The 24340-nt window shown below is 40.4% G+C and overlaps 4 protein-coding genes across 4 annotated transcripts; 3 read left to right on the top strand and 1 right to left on the bottom strand.

The window, feature by feature from the left end:
* The first annotated feature begins 1279 nt into the window (after positions 1-1279).
* On the top strand, positions 1280-2884 carry LOC107468445 (uncharacterized). Its single transcript, XM_016087726.1, has 3 exons — positions 1280-1927; positions 2008-2247; positions 2582-2884. The coding sequence occupies exons 1-3, from the start codon at positions 1280-1282 to the stop codon at positions 2882-2884; spliced, it is 1191 nt and encodes a 396-aa protein (XP_015943212.1).
* A 4876-nt stretch (positions 2885-7760) lies between these two features.
* On the top strand, positions 7761-8375 carry LOC107468446 (pentatricopeptide repeat-containing protein At3g56030, mitochondrial-like). The gene has a single exon (XM_016087727.1). It carries the CDS (start codon positions 7761-7763, stop codon positions 8373-8375), a length of 615 nt encoding a protein of 204 aa, XP_015943213.1.
* A 10287-nt stretch (positions 8376-18662) lies between these two features.
* LOC107468447 (uncharacterized) lies at positions 18663-20233 on the bottom strand. The gene is made up of 2 exons (XM_016087728.1): positions 19639-20233; positions 18663-19594 (listed from the first exon to the last, which is right to left on the bottom strand). The coding sequence occupies exons 1-2, from the start codon at positions 20231-20233 to the stop codon at positions 18663-18665; spliced, it is 1527 nt and encodes a 508-aa protein (XP_015943214.1).
* A 1832-nt stretch (positions 20234-22065) lies between these two features.
* LOC107468448 (pathogenesis-related protein PRB1-3-like) lies at positions 22066-22557 on the top strand. Its single transcript, XM_016087731.3, has one exon. The coding sequence runs from the start codon at positions 22066-22068 to the stop codon at positions 22555-22557; it is 492 nt and encodes a 163-aa protein (XP_015943217.3).
* Positions 22558-24340: the final 1783 nt, after the last annotated feature.

Here is a 24340-nt window from a genome sequence, read left to right as displayed (position 1 = left end):
GTTGACACCTGGACTACTGAGTGGAAAGCTACATTCAAAAATTGGATAATAAAGTCCCTACACCACTAACCTACGTCGTTTTGTCATCTAACCCTTACAAAGTCCCTTACAATGCCAATTACACCCATACCTCCCTTTCTGAATTACAATAAACCCTAAGGAATACCAACGATTATCATACTCTGTTTATCCCTCCAAAAAGATCACCACCCAAGGCTGAGACGTTTGCCGTGTGCAGTGGCTATCGAAGAGGCTTCCATTGTTGCCTGAGTTGGTGTCTTCGTCACCGAAGGTTAGAAGTCTGTATTGTAGCTTAGTTAGTTGATTGTGAGGTTAAATATGTATGCAAGTATAAACTGTGTTGTGAAAGGACTGATCGTGCATGTTGATCAAAGTTGTCAAAAAAGTATTGGGGTTTTTCGATTGAAATTGAATTACTGTTAGGGCAAAGAAAGCTTCTTGGTGATTTTTTATTTCTGGATGTTGAAGGTTCTTGCCTTTTAAAATGTGAAAAGAGTAATTCTTGATCATTGTTTATAGTTTTTTGTTTTTCTTTTTTCAGATGGTTGATGTGTTTGTAGTGCCTGTGTTCAACCATGGAGGTAATTTTGTGAGAGAGAGTAATGGCTCTCTGGTTTACAAAAAAGGGAAAGTGGAGAAGTTTCCAAAGATAGACCTGGACTTTGTTAATTTTAGAGACTTGATCACACTGTTTAAGAGTTTGGGGTACCAATCATACAAGACAGTTTATTGGTATGATCTAAGGAGTCCTGATATTAAGTCTGGGCTGCATATTTTGACAGGGGATGCAGGGATTAACGAAATGCGAGAGAACAAAATGAAGAATACAGAAACTGACGAGTTTTACCTATACTTTGACCACCCTGTTGATGAACCTGAGATTGTGGAGGATGCTGGAAAGCATAGTAACAATCCTGATGAGGGAGAGGTTTTGGTGGATGATCAGAGTTCATCATTTAATGATGGATACGAGACTACGGAGGATGAGCCCTACAAGCCTCCACCTCCTGGGTTTGAAAGTAACAGTGATGATGATGATACAAGTGCTAATGATAAGGGTAGCAAAAGGCAGAGAGTAATGAAGGAAAAGAAGAAAGTTATGTCTCCAAAGAAGACATCTGCAACGAAGACAGGTACTAAAAGAAAGAGGAAGACGTGGAAGAAGATGGGACAAAGTAGTGGACCCAATGAGTAGCAGACCAGAAAGAATGTTGGGCCTAATCCTAATGTGCAGCCCAACAGAGGCCCACAATCGAACATGGACCAAGATGTTAGGTTCTATGTGAGCCTGATCCAAGATGATGATAATAACCCGGTATATGATTCTGAATCTGAGACTTTACATACACCTATTTCATCAGATGATGAATCAAGCAAGCATAAATTCCTTGAGTTTAATGATGATTATGAGCATGGAGAGGGGAGGTTTGAGTTAGGAACTAGGTTTGCCACCATAGACAGATTTAAGGAAGTTGTAAAAGACTCATTCATTGCTGAGGGTAGGGAGCTTAGGTGGATTAAGAATGACAAAGAGAGAGTGAGGATGGGATGCATGGATGATGAGTGGCCGTGCCTGGTTCATTTATCATACAATAATTCTTTGCAATGCTACCAGGTGAAGACTTACAAAAATGACCATACATGTGCAAGGGACATGGGAAGTAATGCGGCTGATCAACATTGGATTAGCTTGAAAGTTGAGAAGAGAATGAATACACAGCCTCATATGAGGACAAGTGAGGCTATTGACTTTCTCAGAGAAGAATTCTCACTCACTGCACATCCAAAAATGGTTTACAGAGCAGTTAGAGAGGCAAGGGAGAGAATCATGGGTAATGAGAGGGAGCAATATAGTAATGTTAGAGATTATTTGTTTGAGATATTAAGAAGCAATCCAGGGTCTAGGGTAGAGTTGTGTGTCACTCCTATACCTCAATCCCCCCTATTTTTGATAAGCTTTACATATGCTTATAAGCATGCAAACAGGGGTTCAAGAGTGGGTATAGGCCATTGATACATCTTGATGGCTGTTTTCTAAAGACTTATTATGGTGGACAACTCCTCACAGTAGTGGCCCAAGATGCCAATAACCAATTTTACGTGGTTGCCTATGGAGTAACTAGGTCTGAAACTAAGGAATCCTGGAAGTGGTTCTTGACCCTTCTCGAAGAGGATTTGGGAGATGTGCAGACTCATGGTTGGAACTTTATGTCCGACCAACAAAAGGTAAACTTCATAACTACTTAGTGTTGTTGAATACTATGTTATTTCTTATTAGCTCTATACACCTGCTGCTTTAGTTAATATGAATTAGTGCTGTTAGTATGAATGTACAACTGCTGCATAAGTTAAGGAAGAATTACTGCTGTTTTAGTTACTATGAATGCACTACTACTGCATAGCTTAATATGAGTTGCTGCTGTTTAGCTTACTATGAATGTACTACTGCCGCATAAGTTAGTATGAATTAACTAAGTATGTAGTTGAATACTATTTTGATTAACAAAGATGGTATAATGACTGCTGTGTTACTTGATATGATTGTTAAACTGCTATGTAGGGATTGCTACCTGCATTGAAGGCAGTTATGCCAAATGCCCATCACCAAAATTGTGTGATGTACATTTGGAAAAATTTTATCAACCGGTTTAAGGATCTCTATATTCGAAAGGTGGTTTGGGACTGTGCTAAATGCACCACCATACCAAAATTTAAGGAGCAAATGGAAAAGCTCAAGCGAATTAACCAGGGTGCATGGGAGTATCTATCGAAATTTGAGCCAGCAACTTTGGTGAAGGCCTATTTCTCACATGGACTAAAAGTGGACAACCTCACAAATAACATGTGTGAGGTGTTCAACTAGAAGATTGTAAACTATAGAAGCAAGCCTATTCTCACAATGTGTGAAGAAATTAAGTGCTATCTGATGCGGAGGATGGTCAAGCATAAGCAGTTACTACAAAATGTTTCTAGAAAGCTCGCACCTGTTCAGCAGAAGAGGCTGGATCGTCTTATAAGGCCCAGCAACAAGTGGCTTGCAAAGTGGACAAGTGACGAGGAACGAAAGAGATTCGAAGTGAGTCATAGGACAACAAAGATGGATGTGGATCTCATCAAGCAAACCTGCTCATGCAACAAATGGCAGCTGACTGGTTAGTTTTAATAGCATTGTTAAATCTATTCTGATTTATATGGTTTACTGTTCTGAATTATCTGGTTTAATTGTTTACAAGTGCATGATGCTTCTCTGTTTTAGGCATGCCCTGTATCCATGCAGTTGCAGCAATCAGGAAAAGACATAATCAACCAAAAGAATATGTGCACCCATGGTTATGCATGGAGTCAAACCATAAGACATATGCATATTCTATTCAACCGGTGCCTAGTCAGAAATTTTGGACACGGAGTGAGTATTCGAGACCAGATCCTCCCATCATAAAGAGACCAATAGGCAGACCAAAGGTACACAACAGACAAAAGGATTCGGCTGAACCAATGATGCAGCAAGGTGCCAAGCTTAAGAGATCCTTTAAGGTAACTTGTAGTAAATGTGGGTCGGAGAGACATAATTACAAGACATGCAAGGGTGCTCCATCTAACCCCAACTGGAAACCTAAGACCAAGAAGTCCAAGAAAGGTGGGACAAGTCAGTCACTAGTTGTCCTTCCACTATCACAGTCAGCACCATAAGATGATGTTAGTATTGTATTTATTATTAGTAATCTGCTATATTGGTGTATGTCTCTGTTTAGTTAAATATTTGAGGATTCATATAATAATGAGTAACAGTGGTCAACTTAAACTTACAGGATGCCCCTAACACCCAAAGTACTCCATCTATCCAGGCAGCTTCTTGCCATGCTGCATTTACCCAGGCTGCATCTAGCCAGGCTGCATCTAGCCAGGCTCCAGATATAAGTATAATATATAATTGTGAAATGTTGACCCTTTAAACTGTTATTTATCCTAAGTCTCATGAATATTGTCTTATGTATCACAACCAGGTTCCAAGTGCTGTGCCAGCAACACCAAACCCTGTAACACCAGCTCCCGTGGCAGACCAACCCCAGCAAGGTCGTGTAACTAGAGGTACACCATTTAGGCCTCCACTTCAAGTTCCATCCACAGCTCACCAAACGTTTCAACCAAAAACTTCAAAGATCAGGCCCAAACAGAAGATATTCAGGCCACCTGCTCCCACTTTGCTCCACTTCACTCCCACCTCCAAGTCAGCCTGCACCACCACAGCCTCAACCATCTCAAGTCAGGCCAGGACCGAGTACAGCAGCTTCCAAGGAGACATTGGCAGCAGCAAGCACAACAACAACAAGACTGTTCAAATTCATTCCTAATCCACCATCCATCAATCCAAAGACATGAAGAAATATGACATCTTGGGCATCCCACTATGCCTTGTAATAGCATTTAGGAAACTTGAATGTGACAACAATATTTTTTTGGGAGAATTGGTGGCTTTTTGAAGAAGCTCTTAATATTTTATAAACTGTTGCAAACTTGTTAGGTGTTTGAGGCTTATTTTTGTGATGTTAAGCTTCATAATACTATTCACTTGAGCAGATTTGTTCTTTTTGGGCAGCTTTTAGAAAATGTGCCTGTCGCAAAGATGTTTACCAAACTTTCAATATATGTTATGTGTTTAAGTATACAATTTTTATGCCTACTTTTTTCAATCATTCAATGCTTCTTTAGATATTGACAACATAATTTCAACACCCTATTGATATCATAACTTTAATTGCATTTAGATAGATAATAGGATACAAAAATTCCCTAAACACCATGTTTCAATACACAACAAAAACCAAGATCAAGACATTTTCCAACTCTACTTTCTAAAAATCATTTCTCAGTCACTACATACATAAAAAGCAGCCACAATAGCACATACAACTATAACAACACAACAAGCTAATGGATTTTTTTCTTCTCTAGCACAGTAACCTTCTCCTCTAGAATAGCAATCCTATGATGAAATCCCTCATCCTCTTCAACAACTTCTGGCTATTTATCAACCAGAGCTCTTTTATCAAAGACGCAACCACTGCTTCCAATTCTAGCAAGATGCTCATCGACCCAAAAAAAAACTTGCAGTGCGGTTGGTTTTCCTATCAAAATTTCCAAAATAAGGTACAATATAAAACCATTCAAACAGAACAAAATGCCCAGGTTTCTTATCTTACCTTATAGAATGGGCAATCCAAGAAGACTCTGTTTGGGTTGCTAATCGTCCTCGACATATACATTATCGCATAAACTCCACAGAAGCATCTCTGGGCGACATCGTCCTTCAGGTCTCCGTCGTGCACAACATAAGGGTCTGAGCTTGAAGCAGAATCTTCCTCTCTTACTCTCCTGCGGCTTCTTCTCGACGTTGCTGATGCTCCATTAGCAGCCATGGTTGATGCACGTTGAGCTCTTCACCACTGGCCTCGAGAAAAAAGGGCAATCAATTTAAAGATTAGGGATGAAATCAAAATGACGTATTTTAGTGGTGCAGGGACTTCATTGTCCAATTTTTGAATGTAGCTTTCCACTCAGCAGTCTAGGTGTCAACTAGGCATGCCACTTCATCCGTACGGGAGCCACATTAGACTTTTCCGACGGGTCCGGCGGAGGCAATTCGACGGAGGGACTCATCCGTCAAAGATTTGTTAAGGTCAGAAATTTAAAAGTATTTTCAAATGCTCAAAAACGAAAATATCTGCAAAACAAAAAGTCAAAGACCTATTTATCATTTTCTCAAATAAAACGTGTTAACATACATTCTGTCATATACCAATATATATGAATTTAATATATAAGTTTGCAATTTTCGCCATTAGAGTTGTGGGTTTTGCAATATGGTTGTTTATGTTTGTCAAAGGCTGATCTTTTGCCTTATGTGTTCGTGTTATGCGGCTATCAATTAAAGTATTCATCATCGTGATGTATGTATATTTAACGGGATGTTTCTATAAAGACGCGTAAAACATTTTTTTAAAAACGCTTACGTACTGTATTATTATTGGACGTATTAATAAATCGGTTATTTTTAAATTTTTTAATAAATTAGAATAAAATCGATTTTTTATAACAATAACAATAAATTCAATTTTTTTAAGAATCTAATTGTATTTTTAAATTTTTAGGGATTTAAATATCTGCAAAACAAAAAGTCAGAGATATATTTGTCTCTTTATCAAAAAATTTAAAGATATTCAATTTAGATTATGTAATTTGATCGGATCAAACCGGATTTAATAATTATAATACGACAATTAAGTTTATTAAAAAATAAATTACTAACCGATTTAATAAAGATGTCCAATAATAATACAATACATATAAACATCTTTAAAAAAAAGATATTTTTAGTATCTTTATTAAAGTAATCTCCATATTTAAATTCTAATTATTTAAAGTTTTGTTATTTGAAGTTTTAATTTTATATAGGAAAAACTTTTTAGCAGAAAAATAATCATTTTCATTTTTAAATTGATTATTGCGAGATAATTAAGAACCGAATTTTTAATCTCAAAATAAAACATTGAAAGGCATTGTTACAGAAGCAAAGCGCTGATAAATCCATGACTTGTTTGATGTGCTATGCGAATTGCGAAGGTATCTTGACAGCCACCCACGCATTTTGTATAAAGGAGCATTAAAATGTCTTTTAATGTTTTTTCAGTAATTAAACTTTAATATATATAGTCACCAAAAAAAAACTTTAATATATATATTGATTAAATTATGTTTTTTTTGTTAAATTTAGGTTAGATAAATTAATTTAACAAAAAAAAATGGTGAATCAAATTTTGAACTAGTTTAAATTTTTCAGTCAAATCAATTTGTCTAACCTAATTTTGATAAAAATAATATAATTTAATCGATTATATATATTAAATTTTAATTATTAAAAAAACATCTTTATAAAAGAACGTTTTGAGCATCTTTATCTTTATCTAAGTAACTCCTTTGTATAAAATTACCTTTTATTAATAAAATACCGCAATTGACGTTTGATGTACTTGAATAGTTGAATAATGTGTATTGTTTTATATGCAAATTATTATTGAAGTTAAATATATGCAATAAAGAAGTCAGTAACAAGTGAAATGAATATAATGTTAATTATTAGAGCAATGAATAAATAATTGAACTATGAATTTAATTATATTCAAATAAAATTATATTCAAATAAAATCAGTGACCCAATCAAAGAGCGCAACCAAAGGTTGTCGTTAGCATTACTTGAACAGGCTCTTGGCTTGATCATTATTCCATTAGTCTAGTGATTGACATTATATTATTATATATATTTTTATATTTTTTTTACGGAGTCCAATTTTTGAATTTCGTAGAAAAAATTTAGCCATTCATTTCAATGAAGTAACAAGAATAAAAGAAAAAATAAAAAATAAATAAATAAAGAAATTAATTTTAAATTATAAATTAAATAAAAAATTTCTTATTATTATTATTTTTATTTATTATTAGCTTATCAATCTTTTCATAAATTAATGAAAAAGTATATAGAACCAAGAGGTTACCAGTCAAAAACTAAACAAAATTACATTAATTTATATTAATTAATAATTTTAAATTTTTTAAATTCAAAATTAAAAAATTTAAAATTGATTAAGTAAACCTAATTAAAACCTATAAAACTCATCCTCTTCTCTCTCACATTAATCTACCCACCTCCAACAATCACACACACAGACCTCTCTCTCTCACCAATGCTGCTGGAAGCGCCAGCAACTTCCATGCTCTCCGCCACGCCCTCAACATTGTACAAGCGCATCCAAGACAACTGCTTCAACACGAAGTCCACCTTCGACTTCGTCACCGACGAAACCTTCTCCTCTTCTCTCCTCAACCACCTCCTTCAAACCCTATCCACCCTCAACCGCGGCGTCATTCGCAAGAACGCATTCGATTCCCTCATCACGCGCCTCTGCAAGCTCCAGCGCGTCGATGACGCGCTCCACATCATCGAATATATGGCACGTACTGACGCCGGAGGTTGCCGCCCCAGTGCGACCACCTTCTACCCTGTCCTAAACATCCTAACGCGCCAGAAAGCCATAGACCACGCGCGACGCGTGGTATGGCGTGAATCTGGATCTGACGGGACACAACTACTTCCTCGTTGCACGTGGCTTCGTACGTTCGACGCGCTTGTGTTGGGCACGTGTAAGGTTAAGAAGGTGGATGGTGCTATGATGCTAGTGAGAATGATGGTGGATGATGGAGTTCCTATTTTGTATTCAACACACATATTTATAATTAAGGGTTTGTTGCAGATGTTGCAATCTGCGTTTTGGGATCTTAGGTGCCGTTTTGATGATTAAAGAGATTACAAACTACACAATTACAGAATTATAAAAAAACATTCATTTAATATGAAAAAAACATCCTAATACTTAACAAAAAAAATATTCAGTTATATTTTAGCAAAAATAATTAAATATCTATAAAATTTTAAAAAAAATATATAATTCTTAAAGAAATAGAGACATTTACATTTGCAATACAAAAAAATTCAAAAAATATATAAAAGAACATCCATTTAGTATGAAAAAGAAACATTCTGATACTTAGCAGAAGAAACATCCATATATATTAACTCGTAGAAATTTTGGATTCACCCAAAGATATTTGACTGATTTTTAGTTAATACTCTTTTGATTCTCTAGCATTGTTCTAAATTAATATACATGTATGTATATATATTCAAGTACATTTAACTGCAACGAACCATGTTTTATATTTATACATAACACTTTGATATTTAATTTTTGCAATCGTCAAAGGACTTTTTTAAAAAAGTTGGATAATGGAAAGGCTTTTGAAAATTTGGACAGTGATAATAAGTTTTATAAGTATAGTTCCATTATTTTTAATAGCTCATCAAAACTCTCCAAAAGACTATCTTAAAGCTCACAACAATGCACGCGCAGAAATTGGTGTTAAGCCATTAAAGTGGGATCCGCAGCTTGCATCGCATGCTCGTAAGTTCGTGAAAAAACACATTTTTGATTGCAAGAAGGGGATTCATGATATGACCATTATTGCTGGTAATAAATATGGCCAAAACATTGCATATAATCCAGAATCTGTATCAGGTGCCGATGCTGTGAATGCATGGTTGAAGCAAAAAACAAACTATGACTATAAATCCAACTCTTGCATTGATGGTACCCTTAATTGTATTTTTTATGCTCAAAGTGTATGGGGTGCAACTACTTTTTTAGGTTGTGCTAGAATCAAGTGTCGTAATTATGGAGGCACCTTTATTACTTGTTTTTATTATCCTCGGTGTCATTTTCCAGGTCAAAGTCCTTTCTTAATTCATTAAAAATTTATCTATCTTATACTTTAAGAGCATATATTAAAATTATAAATTGAAAATGTTTTTATTGAAAATAAAAAAATTAAATTTCTAATATGACATCTATCTTATATTTATTAAATAAAAAATTTAAAACTTTTCATGATAAATTCATGTGTCTTTAACACACATATTGCAATTGGTTAAACCCACCATTTATTAATTACTAAATTAAACACATTGCTTCCTTCACTAAACTTTAATGTAAGTGAATTTTACTAAGATGGTTCACATTGTAGTTTTCTTTATGATTATTTTAGTTTAAGCTGTGATGGTACTTTCCAAAGGCTTTTTGCCTTATGTACTAAGTGGGTACCTTTTCTTGAAACATTTTTTCCTAATTAAAAAGTCTGTTATTAATACTACTCAAATCATATATTAAAGCATTTATTGTCTTCTATATATGTATATATGATCGATCACAATTACTGCTTCCAAGATTCAATGAAAAGTTTTCGCTACACAAACAAGTTAATTTCACAAAGAAGCAAAAACAGTAAATTTGAATCAAGCTTGATCTATGTCTGTGTATATAATGGAAACAAATATTAATTGATTTTTAATATATATTTTATATTTAAATATATATTTTATATTAATAATTAATTTTGATGTATGTACACTTAATTAACATAATTGATGAGTTATTATTAACGATGACACATACACAAGAAAAAGTTGTGGAGAGGTCAATGGTAGTTTTCAACGGCTATGGATCTCGGAGGTTGAAGAAAATGTCAATTCTCAATCTGAGTTCACTTGCAAGACTGGATTTCTAGTATTTCGTAGTAGGTATGGCAGCTATATTGACATTCAAGATAGAGTAGTTAGTGATACCTTCTCAGTGAGGAAGGGATTTTATAGAAAGACTATTTGAATGAATTGTTTTTTGTTTTGGTTGAAGCTAAGGCGATTGGACTTGATTATTCGATTGGGGCAAGGATAGTGGGTTAACGAGTGGAGCCGTTTGAGGGAGATTAGTTGAAGGTCGATTGGAGTAGATCAGTTGGTAATCAGTCACTATTGAGGAGTGGCTGTTCAATTAAGACAACAGTTTTTAAAATTAAACTGATAATCAAATTCGTCAAATTAATAGTTTACTAATTTATTAGTTTAATTAATAAGTTATTGATTAAACCATTTAAATTACAGTTAATAAATATAAAATTTGAAATTATAATTTAATTTTATATATATTATATATTTAAAAAAAAATATAATGAAAAGCAGCTTGGCCTAATGGCACGCAAACAATCAAACTGCACATGCAGGATAGAATTTAAGTTTAAACTTAAAAAAAGTTTTTTCTTTTGTTAATTGTTGCCGGTTTGTATCGGTTTTAATTGGTTTATATATACCGATTTTAACCAATTTTTTTTAAACGATCAAAATATTAGACCAAACCGATTTAGAATTTGATTCGTTAATTTTTTTTGTTAAATCGAGCAGTTCAATTCGATTTTAACAATTATGATTAGGACAGACCGAGAGTTAAGTCTTAAATTAGTCTCTAAAATTGCATGAGTCTTAAAGTAGTCTTTGAAGTTAATAGCTACCCAATTTCGTCTTTGAACTTGCACTCCGAGACTCATACTAGTCTCTAAGACGTTTTCCATTCATCGGAACCTTGAAACGACGTCATTTTGAAAAAAAAAAGGGAAATTGAAGAAAACACGCTCCCTTTTCCCTTCCCCAACCCATTTCCGTTCTACTTCCCCAACCTAATGCCCTTCTCCTTCTTCTTCTCCTTCTGCTTTTCCATTCTGAGACCTTTTCCCTTTCCCTTCTCCTTCCCCAACCTGAAACCCTCCCCTCCCCAACTATACTCTTACACTCACAACACTAAACACACGGAGCTCTCCTCAATCCTCGCTGTCATCGCCTCTCACCGGCCTCCATTTTAGTGCCGCGCCGCTCATCACCCCCTCTCTAACCTAGTCTCTCACACTCGAACACAGTAGAGGCAGAGACAGAGCATAAAGCCTCAACCTTCTTTATTATCGCTACTCCGCTTGCCAGCCTTCGTTTTGTTGCCGCGCCACTCGCTAGCCTCCATCTCGTCGTCCGCCGCTTGTCAACCCCTTTGCGTCAACACATCGTCTCGTTTCTTGCCGTCAATGCTCGCTTCTGCCTCCCTGTCTAGTCGTCACTATCACTGCTCGTGCATCGGCGATTTTCTCTTGTCTCCTCTCTGTCTCCCTCTGCCTCCATCTTCTCTCCTCTGGCTCGGTTCTCTCTCACATCCATGGTGAGTTTTTTTAAAATTTTTTAGTTATTCAATTATTGTTCTTTAATGTTTTAGGTGATTGCTACAGTTGATCCTGTTTCAATATAACAACAATGGTTGATTTTAGCTATTTTCTATTCTGTAATTATTGTTGGCTTTTTTTGTTGTTACTATTTTTTGTACTTGTTGTTGTTTAGGTTGATTGATGCTTGCTATTTAGGTTGATTGATCTTTTCTGATTGATGCTGCTTTTTTTTGTGATATTTTGTCTTACTGATTTTTATTTTTGTGATCTGTTGAAGAAGAAGAACAGAATTAAAGAAGAAGGGATTAGAGTTTTGGAAGGGTTAATAGACGAAAAATGCTTTAGGAATTACTATAAGTTTTGGAGTATAATAATTTTGAAAATAAATTTGAATAATTATTAATTTCAGAGATTATTTTAAAATTTGAGTGCAACTTTAAATACTATTTTAAAACTTATCTTAACAGATTGATAATCAGTTGGCATTGTTAATGTTCGGTTGACCGGTTACCGGACGGTTCGGGTGGAATATGTGGAATTGGAAACGCTTCGATCACGATCATGCTTGGATCCAGTCTATCGGGTAGCCGAGCTCTCGTTATGGAAGGAGGGGGTGTCACCTGCAAAGATACTTCGACGCTCTAGTCAGTTAGTGTGCAGGTGGGTATAAGATGTAATACGTGACGTACCTTGGGGGGAGGGCAGGTCCTTACCCATTTATACCGTGTCGGAGGTGGGCCCTGTGGGGACGGGCCCACTTTCCTCGAAACTTCCTCACAGCTGTATTGGAGGGATGGTGAGGACGCGTGTCCAAGTCTCGTGGCGAGTGCCGAGAACCCGACCGCTCGGGTCGGATTCTCAACGGGTCGGGTCGACCCGTATGTGGTTTGGGCTAGGCCGTAACAGTGCCCCCAACGCGCCGGCAATCAACCGCATGGGCCGTTGGCGGCGGGTTGTCTCTTTATTCATAGTCGCTAGGTCGGTCGTTCGTGTGGGAGACGCGCCACTCGCGTGCGTGCCCGTTCGTAGTTCGGGGCGTTCATTCATCGCCTTGTTTCTCGCGCGGGACATCGAATGCTCATAATGGGTTGAAAAACCCCGTACGCAAAGACCATTTTTTCCCCAGGCCTTTCGCGCTCTCCCTAAGGCAGTTTTAAACAGTTTCGCATTTTCCTCTTCCATTCTTGTTCCTCCTGATCGTCTTTGTTCCTCCTTTTTCCTGCATTCCCCATCATCCAGAAGTTCTTTTCAGCATTCTTGTGTGTCTCGTTCCTTTCCGAATTTTCCTAATAATCCAGGTAATCTCCATTTTCCCTCTGCCTCAATGGTTTTCTGCGCGTTTGTTATAGGTATCTGTTGCTTGTTGTTTTATTTCTGCGAATGGATGTATTTTCTTTCTATTGAGTATGGTGTGCCAAGGGGGGTTACCATTCTGGACTTGGTCTTATTTGGTCTCCCTTTTAGCTATGCTTAGTTTAGGTTGTAGGATAGGTGATGTGTGGGTTTTTAGGTTTCTCCGGGCTTCCGACCTCATGGACTAACCGAGCGATGCCTCCACTGTAGGTATGCCTCGTATCGTCGGCCGGGCTTCCACTTCCGCTGCAGGTTACGACCCGTATGCCTAGGTTGTTTCCGACCTCAGGGACTCCCCCAACCAGATGGGTAAGGAGGAGCTCACGGAATTCCGTCAGGCCGAGTACTTGTGTGGGGGTACCGATGAAGAGGCTAATTATGATGTGTATGTCCCCGCTCCTCACGAGCGGTTGTATGAGATTAACTTCAACGCCCCCCGGGTTGCCGACTGGATCTGGTTTTACAAGGCCATGTTCACCCAAGTAGGGGTTCGCATCCCTTTCTCTCCCTTTCAGATGGGCCTTCTTAACCGGATCTCGGTGGCACCATCCAAGCTTCATCCGAACAGTTGGGCTTCAATCCGCTGCTTCGAGATGGTGTGCGAGTACTTGGAGCTGCCGATCTCTGTCGACGTCTTCCTATACTTTTTTAATCTTATGAACCCTTCGAAGGAAGGGAAACATAAAAAAGGGTTCATGTCCTTCCAGTCTGCCCAAGGTCGGAGGATTTTCAGCTTGTTCGAGGACTCTTATCATGGGTTCAAGGACAAGTATTTTAAAGTTCGGCCGGTTAAGGGTCGTCACCCTTTTTGGTTGTCATTGGAAAAAGAGTGCCTCATCCCGACGTACTGGAGCTTCGGGGCGGGGTCCAATCCTTTTATCAGGGTTACTTACAAAGGGATGTCGGCTGTGGATTGGAAGATAGCCGACATATTGTGGGCCGTTCTTGGGAGAAATAATGTGAATCCTCATCTTCTTATGGGTAGCCGAGAGGCCGCCCGAGGTTATATTCGTGAGTTGCCTTTGTCGTGTCGTCGTTTGCATGATTGTTTATTTTTGCCTTGCTGTGCTGATTGCTAATTTGCTAATTTGTTCATTTCTTGTTTGTAGTGGGACTGTCTGCCGAAGTGACCGGCATGGAGAATTTGTTCCATACCTTCCTCCAGGAGGATGATGGCGAAGAGGCTGGGGGACAGTCGGTGGCGGTTCCTGAGGGCGAGGCGGCCCAGACGGCACCCACACCTCCCGACGTCACCACGACCTCGAAGGTTGCCACTCCGACATCCGCGTCCCCTATTTTCCAGGAAGTGGCCGTTCATGGGCACTCGTCTTCGGCTCGTCAGGAGGAGGACGAGGAGTTGTCTGTCATCCCCACCCCCAAGAGACAGAGGTCGCAGTCTAGTCCCGAAGGGGTCCTTACCGTCATGGAAAGGAACTTTGATGCCGGGTCGTTCATAGATGCTCAGTTGCTTCTTGGCACGGAGGAACATTTCCATGGTACCGACCTCTCTGGGCAGGCACGATGGATGTATCATACCCTCCTTTGAGGCGCGGCCATAGCCCGGAAGGCTGAGTTTGAACTTTTGAGTATGGCCTCGCTTCGTCGGAAGCTTGAGACCGCGGCCGCAGCCAACAACAAGCTTAAAGCTTAAGTTGAAACGCTTCAAGAGCAACTGGCAGAGGCGGGGAATAAGCTCGAAGTCGCCGAAAAGAAGACTGCGTCGGCCGAAAAGAAGACTGCGTCGGCCGAAGAGAAGTTAAAAATTGCCGATGCATCTGTGTCCCGTCTGACGGAGCAAGAGATGACCCTGAAGAGCCAGTTGAGCGCCGCACAAAATCGGATGGCCACATTGGAGAAAGACCGTGATGACGCAGTTGCGGCTGCTAAGACCGCTCGGGACGAGGCCAATGCATTCAAGAAAAAACACAAGGAGGTTAAGGAGTAGGGCAAGAATGCGATTTTCATGACTGAAGAGGCCCTCAAAGCTCAAGTTAAGGTTATTGCTCCTGATTTCAATATATCGGCAATTGGAGTCTTCAAAACCATTAAGGATGGGAAGGTCGTCGACATGCCGAAGAAGTGATTTTTGTAACTTTTGAACTTTTTGTAGAACTGTGTTCGTATCAAATCGTTAGTGGGTTTGTTGGTTTGTACGTACGCTTGCTTACTATGTTGGTCTCGTTTCAATGTTTGCCGGTTTACTCACCTTTACCGTTACGTCGGCATTTCTTTGAGGTCGCGTTATTTTTTGTTATGGCCGTTTGATATGTCCTTGGCCTAGGGGCTCCCGGGGTGATCAGTCCCGGGGCCGTGTATTCTCATTTGCACGGTGGTTGCTCAAAAAAGAAAGTAAACACAAGATAGAGAAAAAAATATATATATGGGCAAGCATAACAATTGGTAATCAAGCAGATTTTATCGTTGTAGCAAAGATATTGAGGTGTTGTTACAAAGTAAACGACTTAGGAGTAAAACCTTCTTAGGTTATCTGCGTTCCATGTCCTTGGGATCTCCTTGCCATTGAGCTTTTCCAATTTGTATGCACCCTTACCGATCACCTCTTTGACTCTGTAGGGCTCTTCCCAGTTTGCTGTCAGTTTGCCCTCTCCCGGGGTCGGTAAGCCGATGTCGTTGCGCCTTAGGACGAGGTCGTTTGCTTCAAACTTTCTTTTGAGTGCTTTGGCGTTGTAGCGCAGGTCCATTCTTTGCTTTAGCGCTGTTTCCGTCAAGTGGGCCATCTCCCTGGCTTCATCTATTAGATCTTTCTCCACAGCTTCCTCTACTCCCTTCAAAAGTAGTCGTGGGCTTGGTTCCCCGATTTCCACAGGTATTTACCGCATCTAGCCCGTACGTTAGTCGAAAGGGGGTCTCCCTAGTGGAAGACTGCTCGGTTGTACGGTAGGACCAAAGGACCGAGGCAAGCTCGTCGGCCCAAGCACCTTTTTTATTGTCCAGCCGCTTCTTAAGTCCTAGCAGGATGATCTTGTTTGCAGACTCAACCTGTCTGTTTGTTTGGGGGTGTTCCACCGAGGAGAACCTCTGTCTTATGCCCAGGCCGGTGAGGAACTCCGTGAATTTCTTGTCGGTGAACTGTGTTCCGTTGTCTGAGATAACGACCTCCGGGATACCGAACTGTGTTATCACTTGCCTCCATATGAACTTCCTACACTTGGCTTCTATCCATTTGGTGTAGTAGTCAATGGCGACTATGAGGTACTTGACTTGTCCAGGACCAACCGGGAAGGGCCCCAAGAGGTCGACTCCCCATTGTGAAAATGGCCGGGAAGACGTTAACAAGCTTAGCTCGGAGGTCGGTGCTTTGTGGAAATTGGCATTTTCTTGGCATCTGATACATTTTCTAACGAATTCTCTCGAGTCTGCCATCATTGACGGCCAATAGTATCCGGCCCGGATTAATTTTCTTGCTAGGGCTTTACCTCCTATGTGATGGCCGCAGCACCCTTCATGGACTTCCCTGAGGACGTAGTCCGTTTGGTCGGGGTGCAGACATTTCAGTAGGGGCTGGTTGAATCCTTTCCTGAACAATTGACCCTGGATGATCGCATACCTGGTTGCTTCCCTTCTCAGTTTCTTAGCATCTTTTTCGTCATCGGAAAGTTTTCCGTTTTCTAAGAAGTCGGTGATGGGGTCCAACCATGAGGGGCTTAGCTTTGAGAGGTGCAGAGTGACTGCCGGCTCCTTCATCATTCCTCATCCAAGAGATCGGTTGCCTTCTCCCGGTTTTGTGCTAGCCAACTTCGATAGGAGGTCTGCCCGTGTGTTCCTTTCTCTCGGAACGTGGTGGATCGTGACTTCTTCAAACTTCCGGCTCAAATCCTTGACTTTCTCCAAGTACTTTTGTAGTAGCGAGTCCCTGGCTTGGTAGCTTCCGTTCACTTGGAAGGTGTAAATCACTGCATATTTCCAACCTTGTCGCTCCGACCTCCGTTGCTAGGGCTAAGCCTCCTATGAGGGCTTCGTACTCTGCTTGGTTGTTCGAAACGGAGAATTCAAACTTGATCGACTGCTTGTACACGACCCCAGCCGGGCTCTCCAGGATGATCCCGGCGCCCCCAGATGTCTGATTGGAGGCCCCGTCCACGTGGAGCCTCCACCGTGTGCCCGTCTCTTCGGTTGGTTCTCCCGTTACTTCTACCAGGAAATCTGCCATCACTTGCGCCTTGATCGCTTGTCGAGGCTCGTACCGTATGTCGTATTGGGAGAGTTCGATGGACCAAGTCATCATTCTTCCCGCCAAATCGAGTTTCTGGAGTACTTGTCGGATTCCTTGGTCCGTCCTTACGACAATCTGGTGGCCTTGGAAGTATTGTTTTAACCTCCTCGAAGTGGTCAAGAGTGCCAGAGCTAGCTTTTCCAGTTTGTTGTACCTTAGTTCCGCCCCTTGTAGGGCTCTGCTCATGAAATAGACTGGCTGCTGAGCCCTTCCTTCTTCTCGTATCAAGACCGTGGCCAGGGCTTCTCCTGTTAAGGCGAGGTACAGGTATAACGGTTCTCCAGCCTTTGGCTTTTCGAGTACGGGGGGTGTTGCTAGGATTTCCTTGAAGTGCTTGAAAGCTTCCTCGCATGCGGGTGTCCATTCGAACGATATCCCTTTCCTCATGAGGTTAAAGAATGGTAGGGCTTTTGTTGTCGAAGCTCCGAGGAAATGGGATAGCCAGGTTAGTCGACCTGCCAATCTTTGGACATCCTTGACGCAACCCGGACTCTTCATCTGGAGTATCGCTCGGCATTTCTCAGGGTTGGCTTCTATTCCCCTTTGGGTTATCGTGAATCCTAGGAACTTCCCGGCTTCCATGGTGAAGGCACACTTCAGGGGATTGAGCCTCATACCGTGTTGTCGAAGAGACGCGAATACACTTCTCAGGTCATTCAGAAGGTCATCGGGTCGCGCAGTCTTCGCGAGGATGTCATCTACATAGACTTCCACCGTCTTGCCTATGAGGTCGCCAAATATTTTGTTCATCAGTTTTTGGTATGTTGCTCTCGCATTTTTTAGGCCGAACGGCATTACCCTGTAGCAGAAGGTTCCTCCTGGCGTTATAAATGCTGTTTTAGCCTCGTCGGGCCGGTGCATCGGTATCTGGTTGTAGGTGGAGTAGGCATCCATGAAGCTCAGGTACCGGTAGCCCGCTGCCGCGTCAACGAGCGCATCTATGTTGGGGAGGGGGAAACAATCCTTAGGGCATGCCTTGTTGAGGTCTGAGTAGTCTATGCACATTCTCCATTTGCCGTTGTGCTTTTTTTACCAGAACAACGTTTGAGAGCCAGGTCGAGTAGTCTAGTTTCCGTATGAAGCCCGCATCAAGGAGGCTGGCCGTCTGCCTGGCCACCTCCTCCGCCCTTTCGCGTGACATCTTTCTCCTCCTTTGAGCCACTGGGCGGGCTTCTGCTTTGACGGCTAGGTGATGCGACATGACTTTGGGGTCTATGCCCAGCATGTCGGCCGGCGTCCAGCGAACAAGTCCCCATTGGCCCTGATCATTTCTACCAAGGGTTCCTTCAATTCATGCGAAAAGTTTCTATTGACAAACGTGAACTTGTCCTCTGTGTCACCGACTCTGAACTTCTCCAAGTCTCCCTCTGGTTCCGGTCTGGGCTTGTCGTCAACCCTGGCGTCCAAGTCAGCCAGGAACACCCCTGACGCCTCTTTGGATTTCTTCCTTAGGGAGAGGCTGGCGTTGTCGCAAGTGACCGCCGTCTCGAGGTATCCTCTTATGGACCCTATAGATCCATCGTCGGTAACAAACTTCATGACTCAGCTTTGTGTTGATTATCGCTTCAATATCATTAATCGTCTTCCTTCCTAAGATGATGTTATAGGCCGTGGAATCTTGGAGGACCACGAACTCGGCCATCGCCGATCTTCGGCCTTGAGCCTGTCCCACAGAGACCGGTAGGGATATTACTCCATCAGGTTTGATGAAGTGGTCGCCCAACCCGATGACCCCGTGCTGGTGAGTCGATAGGTCGGCGTCCCTTAGCCCCAATGCGTCGAACACGTTGCGGAACATGATGTTCGAGTTTGCCCCCGTGTCGACAAGGATTCGTTTGACGAGGCCGGTTTCCACTCTGGCCGTGATGACCATGGGTGGGTTTTCGGGGGCCTCATCGAACCACTGGTCTTCCGGACCGAAAGAGATGGATGAGGGGTTTTTTAGAACTTCACACCAGCGAGGAGGAGACCGCCAGGATTTGGCGTCTTTCTTGTGCGCCGATCGCGACCTTGGCGCGGCGTTTTTGGCTGTTACTACATTTATCACGGTGAGGCCGTGGTCTCTATCTTCTGGTTCTTGTCGCCGCTTTGCCGACCGGGTTTTGCCTTCTTCGTCTTGGTCGCGATGACGCCTCCTCGGCTCCCTTATAAGATGGGAGAATTCTGTTAGCTTACCCTCCCTTATCGCTTGTTCTAGTGCGTCCTTCAGGTCAAAACAGTCCTGTGTTTGGTGCCCATAGCCCTTGTGATAGTCACAGTAAAAGTTCTTGTTTCCCCCCGTACGGTCCTTGAGTGGTCGGGGCTTCGACAGGATTCCTTTCTCGGCAATCTGCTGATAAACTTCCGTGATGGAAAGGCTTGTTGTTTCTATCTCTCTCCGTTACCTTGCTGTCTAGGTTGGTTGTAGCCGGAGTGTCGTTTGTTGGCAACCACGACTTGGCTGACTTCCTCGTCATTTATGTACTCCTTAGCTACCGTTTGGATCTCGTGCATTGTCCAAACCGGCTTCGTGGTGAGGTGTTTTCGAAAGTCCTCGTTGAGGAGGCCGTTCGTCAGACAAAGGCTGGCCACCGAATCGGTTAGGCCGTCAATTTCCAAGCATTCATCGTTGAACCGGTCCAGGTATTTTCTGGTCGGCTCCCCGTGTCTTTGGGTTATCCCAAGGAGGTTGATCGAGTGCTTTGCCTTTGCTATTCGTGTCGTGAATTGGGCTAAGAACGCACGGCTGACGTCCGAAAACCTATAGATGGATCCCTGTGGGAGGCCGTTAAACCATCTGATCGCGGGTCCTGCCAGAGTCACCGGGAAGGCTCGACACCTCACCTCGTCCCCTACTCCCTCCAGATTCATCCTAGCTTCGAAGGCTGTGAGGTGTTCTAGAGGGTCTTGGGTTCCATCATACCTCATGTCCGTTGGTTTGTCGAAGTGCTTCGGCAACCGGACCTCGAGGATGGATCGATGGAACGGGGTGGCGCCCATTATCACGGGTCGCCGTGTCCTCTCAGCCCTCTCTTTCCCGTCTTCGCGATCTCGTCCTGTGAGGTGCGTTTCTTTGCCTCGGGAGTAGATGATTGTGTCGTTTCATCTTCTCGGGATACCGTTCGGGATGCGGAGGCGTGTCGGAGACGACTTCGGCGGGAATCTCTCTCTCGGCTTTCAGGAGATGGGGAGTAGCTAGGATCGGTGGTTCGTCGATCATGCTCCTGATTGGCTAGCTGTCGTTCCAGGTTCTGGACCCTGTGGCGTAGCTCCTGCATTATTCTGGCGCTGTCGCCACCAGTTCCTTCGAAGGGTCGCGTCTTTGTACGTGGTTCAGTGCGTTGTCGGGGGGGATCTTCGTCGTCCTCTTGGCGAGGCGACGGAGGCTGCCCCCTCTGCGCCGGCTGCTCGGCCTTGGTCTCCGGTGCCCGGCACGACGTCCATTTAGGCGTCCCCACAGACGGCGCCAATGTTCGGTTAAGCGGTTACCGGACGGTTCGGGTGGAATATGTGGAACTGGGAAAGCTTCGATCACGATCGTGCTTGGATCCGGTCTACCGGGTAGCCGAGCTCTCGTTGTGGAAGGAGGGGGTGTCACCTGCAAAGACACTCCGACGCTCTAGTCAGTTAGTGTGCAGGTGGGTATAAGATGTAATACGTGACGTACCTTGGGGGGAGGGCAGGTCCTTCCTCATTTATACCGTGTCAGAAGTAGGCCCTGTGGGGACGGGCCCACTTTCCTCGAAGCTTCCTCACAACTGTATTGGAGGGATGGTGAGGACGCGTGTCCAGATACCGTGGCGAGTGCCGAGAACCCGACTGCTCGAGTCGAATTCTCAATGGGTCGGGTCGACCCGTATATGGTTTGGATCAGGCCGTAACAGTTAACATGTTCTTATATTAGAATTTTGGCCTGTCATTCTAATCTCCTTTGTAAAAGTTTTTTTATTGTATTAAATGGCATATTAGACTTTTTTATTTGGTAATATATATTAGAAAAAGATGAATGAATTTTAATTTGGGGAATATTTTAATTAAACTTTAGTTATAAAATAAGATATATATTTTTATTGTTTAATTTGATAATATGTAAAATGTAATAAACAAAAATAATAGATTATATTGGCAAGTACATTTTAATGATCAAATTAACAATATACCATGTAAATAGTCGAAAATAAATGACCAAAAGTATTTGAAAAAAAAGCTATTTATTTATGATATCTTCTATTTTTTTAAAACGGTAATACTAAGTTATTTCATTTGACATAACACTCATAATTATATAACAACTATAATTATTAAAAATTAAATATGATAATTTTAGATTGTTTTTGAATTAATTTTTTATTGTCGTTCAAATATTATTATTTTTGAAAAGCTAGTAACAAGTAAAAACCTATAGTGAGTGAACATGCCAAGAGCTATTAATATAATTTTAATTATTGGAGACGCAAAAATGAACATGCCAAGAGCTTAATAATTCAAATAAAACCTATGATCCTTGAAGCATTAAAAAAAAAAAAAAAGTTGTGTGTACATACAGCCGAATCAAAACTAAATGTCTCATCGTTATTATCATTGGTTTTACCTTATTAGACACTTGCATTGCCTCGATGATTATTCCATTCTAATAATTAATATTATATTATTTATACAATTTGTTTCATTTTGTTACTGGCCTTTTGAACCTCCAATAAATCATTGCATGGTTATTATATATATCCATCAATCGAACACTAAACACAATGACATTTAATTTTTGCAATCATCGAATTTCTTTTCCCTAATTTAGAGCTAAGAGAATGAAAAGGTTGTTGAAGATTTCGTTGATGGTAATAAGTTTCGTAAGCATTATTATTCCATCGTGCTTATCGAGTCAAAATTTTGCAACGGACTATCTTAAAGGTCATAATGCTGCACGTGCTAAAGTTGGAGTTAAGCCATTGAAGTGGGACAAAGAACTAGAATCACTTGCTCATGAGTTTGTGAATGAACATATTGCAGATTGTTATGGAATGTCTATACCTCATCATTTTGGTAGTAACTACGGCCAAAACATTGTACATAATCCGAATCGTGTTTCAGCAGCATCTGCAGTGGCCACATGGGTAGCACAGAAACAAAAGTATGAGCCCAAATCTAACAAATGCATTGATGGTAACCCTGCCAGTTGTCATTGTTACGTTCAAGTTGTTTGGGGTGCATCAACTTATTTAGGTTGCGCAAGAGGTGACTGCGACAATGATGAAGGCACCCTTATTACTTGTTATTATGATCCTAGCGGCACCTTTCCAGCTCAACGCCCCTACTCAGTGCATTAATTAGGAGCGTTTATGGGGGATGTAAAATTGGATTTGTCTTTATTTAGATGTCACAAAATATATATTGGTCTATTTTTTAGATTTTAATTTAATTTTAAATTTAATAAAATTTAAATATTTTTAACAAATATGATTAAAAATAAAATAATAAGTTTATAATTAATATAACATAATATTAAAATTAATTTAAAATATATATATTTTTTCTAGTTTTCTTAAGATGCACATAAATAGAATAAAACTGTATTCGCATTGACCAGAATCGATTTTTGAGATCTTTATCTGATTTTAGACTTGATGAAATTACACTAAATTAACCCATAAAATATTTAGGTCTGACCGGATCTTCGAATCGAGTCGAGTCATATACACCTTAACATTAATTATCGGATTAAACTCATTTTTTCTCCTCTATATTAGCTATTTTAAAAAGAATTTAGTTAACATGTGCACTAAAAATAAATTATAAGTTCGTTTATCATTAATAAAGAATTTAAATATTTTTAATTTATTTAATAAAAATAAAATAAATTTATTAAAAATTTAAATTTTTTATATTTTCAATGAAAACACATTGGATCAATATAAATTCAGAATTTTAATCACATGACAACTCAGAGAATATGTTAGTTAGCACTATATCAAACTCTAGATCCCAGACATGCAAGAAAATTAAATGCAATATAATGAGCAATGAATTAGTAATTAACTATTTTTGTATGTTAAAACAAAATACCTGAAAAGAAGCACAGTAGGTGAAAAATCTAAATCTCACTTACAAGTTAGAAAATTATCACTACAATATTTTTATCTAAGATAATATTTATTTGAAATAATATTTAATAAAAGTTGTTTAAATAGATAAAGACAATATTTTTAACGAGTTGCTTTTGAGTAAGGTGAAGATAACAAAATTTTTAGTCACCCATACAAAAAAATTATCTTTGATAATTAAAACAACGTTTATAAAATGTTGTAATATAAAAACTTTAAAACAACACTTTTAAATAAAAATACAACATTATAAGGGTTGTCAAAAAATTTAACAAATAACATTTATAAAAAGTTGCCTAAAATTATTCATAGTTAAAAATTTTAGAAAAAAACTTTTAATCATATTCCCACCAATTATTTTTCCTATCAAGTAACTTAAAAAAAAACAAATTTGTTTATCAATTCACTTTACTTTAATTGAAAGAAAACACACTAAGCCCTAAATAACTAAGTCACTGAAGCCAGTAACATCCATGCACGATCCCTTTCTCTTCTTTCTCCACTATCAGCTCTAATAATCGACGACGCTAACAACGAGAGCAGCTCCTCCATGGCGACGGCGCGGTGCTCTCCTCCACGGTGACGGCGCCGTGCACTCCTCGTTCTGCGCCGAACCACCACGGGCAAAAAACCCCTCTCCTTCTTCTTCTTCTTCTTTCTCGCATCCTCCTCTTCGCGAATCAGAGATGCATGTAGAACCGTAACAACTTCTGTTTTGCTGGCGAGCTTTGTCGCAACACAGCAGCCACCCCTCCGCTGGTCTATTGCTCTGGCAACATGGCGACCACCCCTGAAGTGTAACCTCCTCACCCCTGCCTTTTTGTTTCTCTGTTCTTTAATTTTCAGGTTTTGGCAAAAACTCATTTTGCTGTTATTTGATTTAATTCATTACATTTTAGTTGGATTTTAATTTTTTACTTAGTAATTTTATTTAGTCAAACTTATTTTTGCTAATTAGGTTAATTTAATTTTAGTAATTGAAAAATAAAAGAATTGTATAGTTTAATTT

Source organism: Arachis duranensis, chromosome 10 (assembly GCF_000817695.3).
Source record: "Arachis duranensis cultivar V14167 chromosome 10, aradu.V14167.gnm2.J7QH, whole genome shotgun sequence".
Taxonomy (NCBI): Eukaryota; Viridiplantae; Streptophyta; class Magnoliopsida; order Fabales; family Fabaceae; genus Arachis; species Arachis duranensis.
Note: the sequence above shows the minus strand (reverse complement) of the source record. Positions and strands in the feature narration are given on the sequence as shown.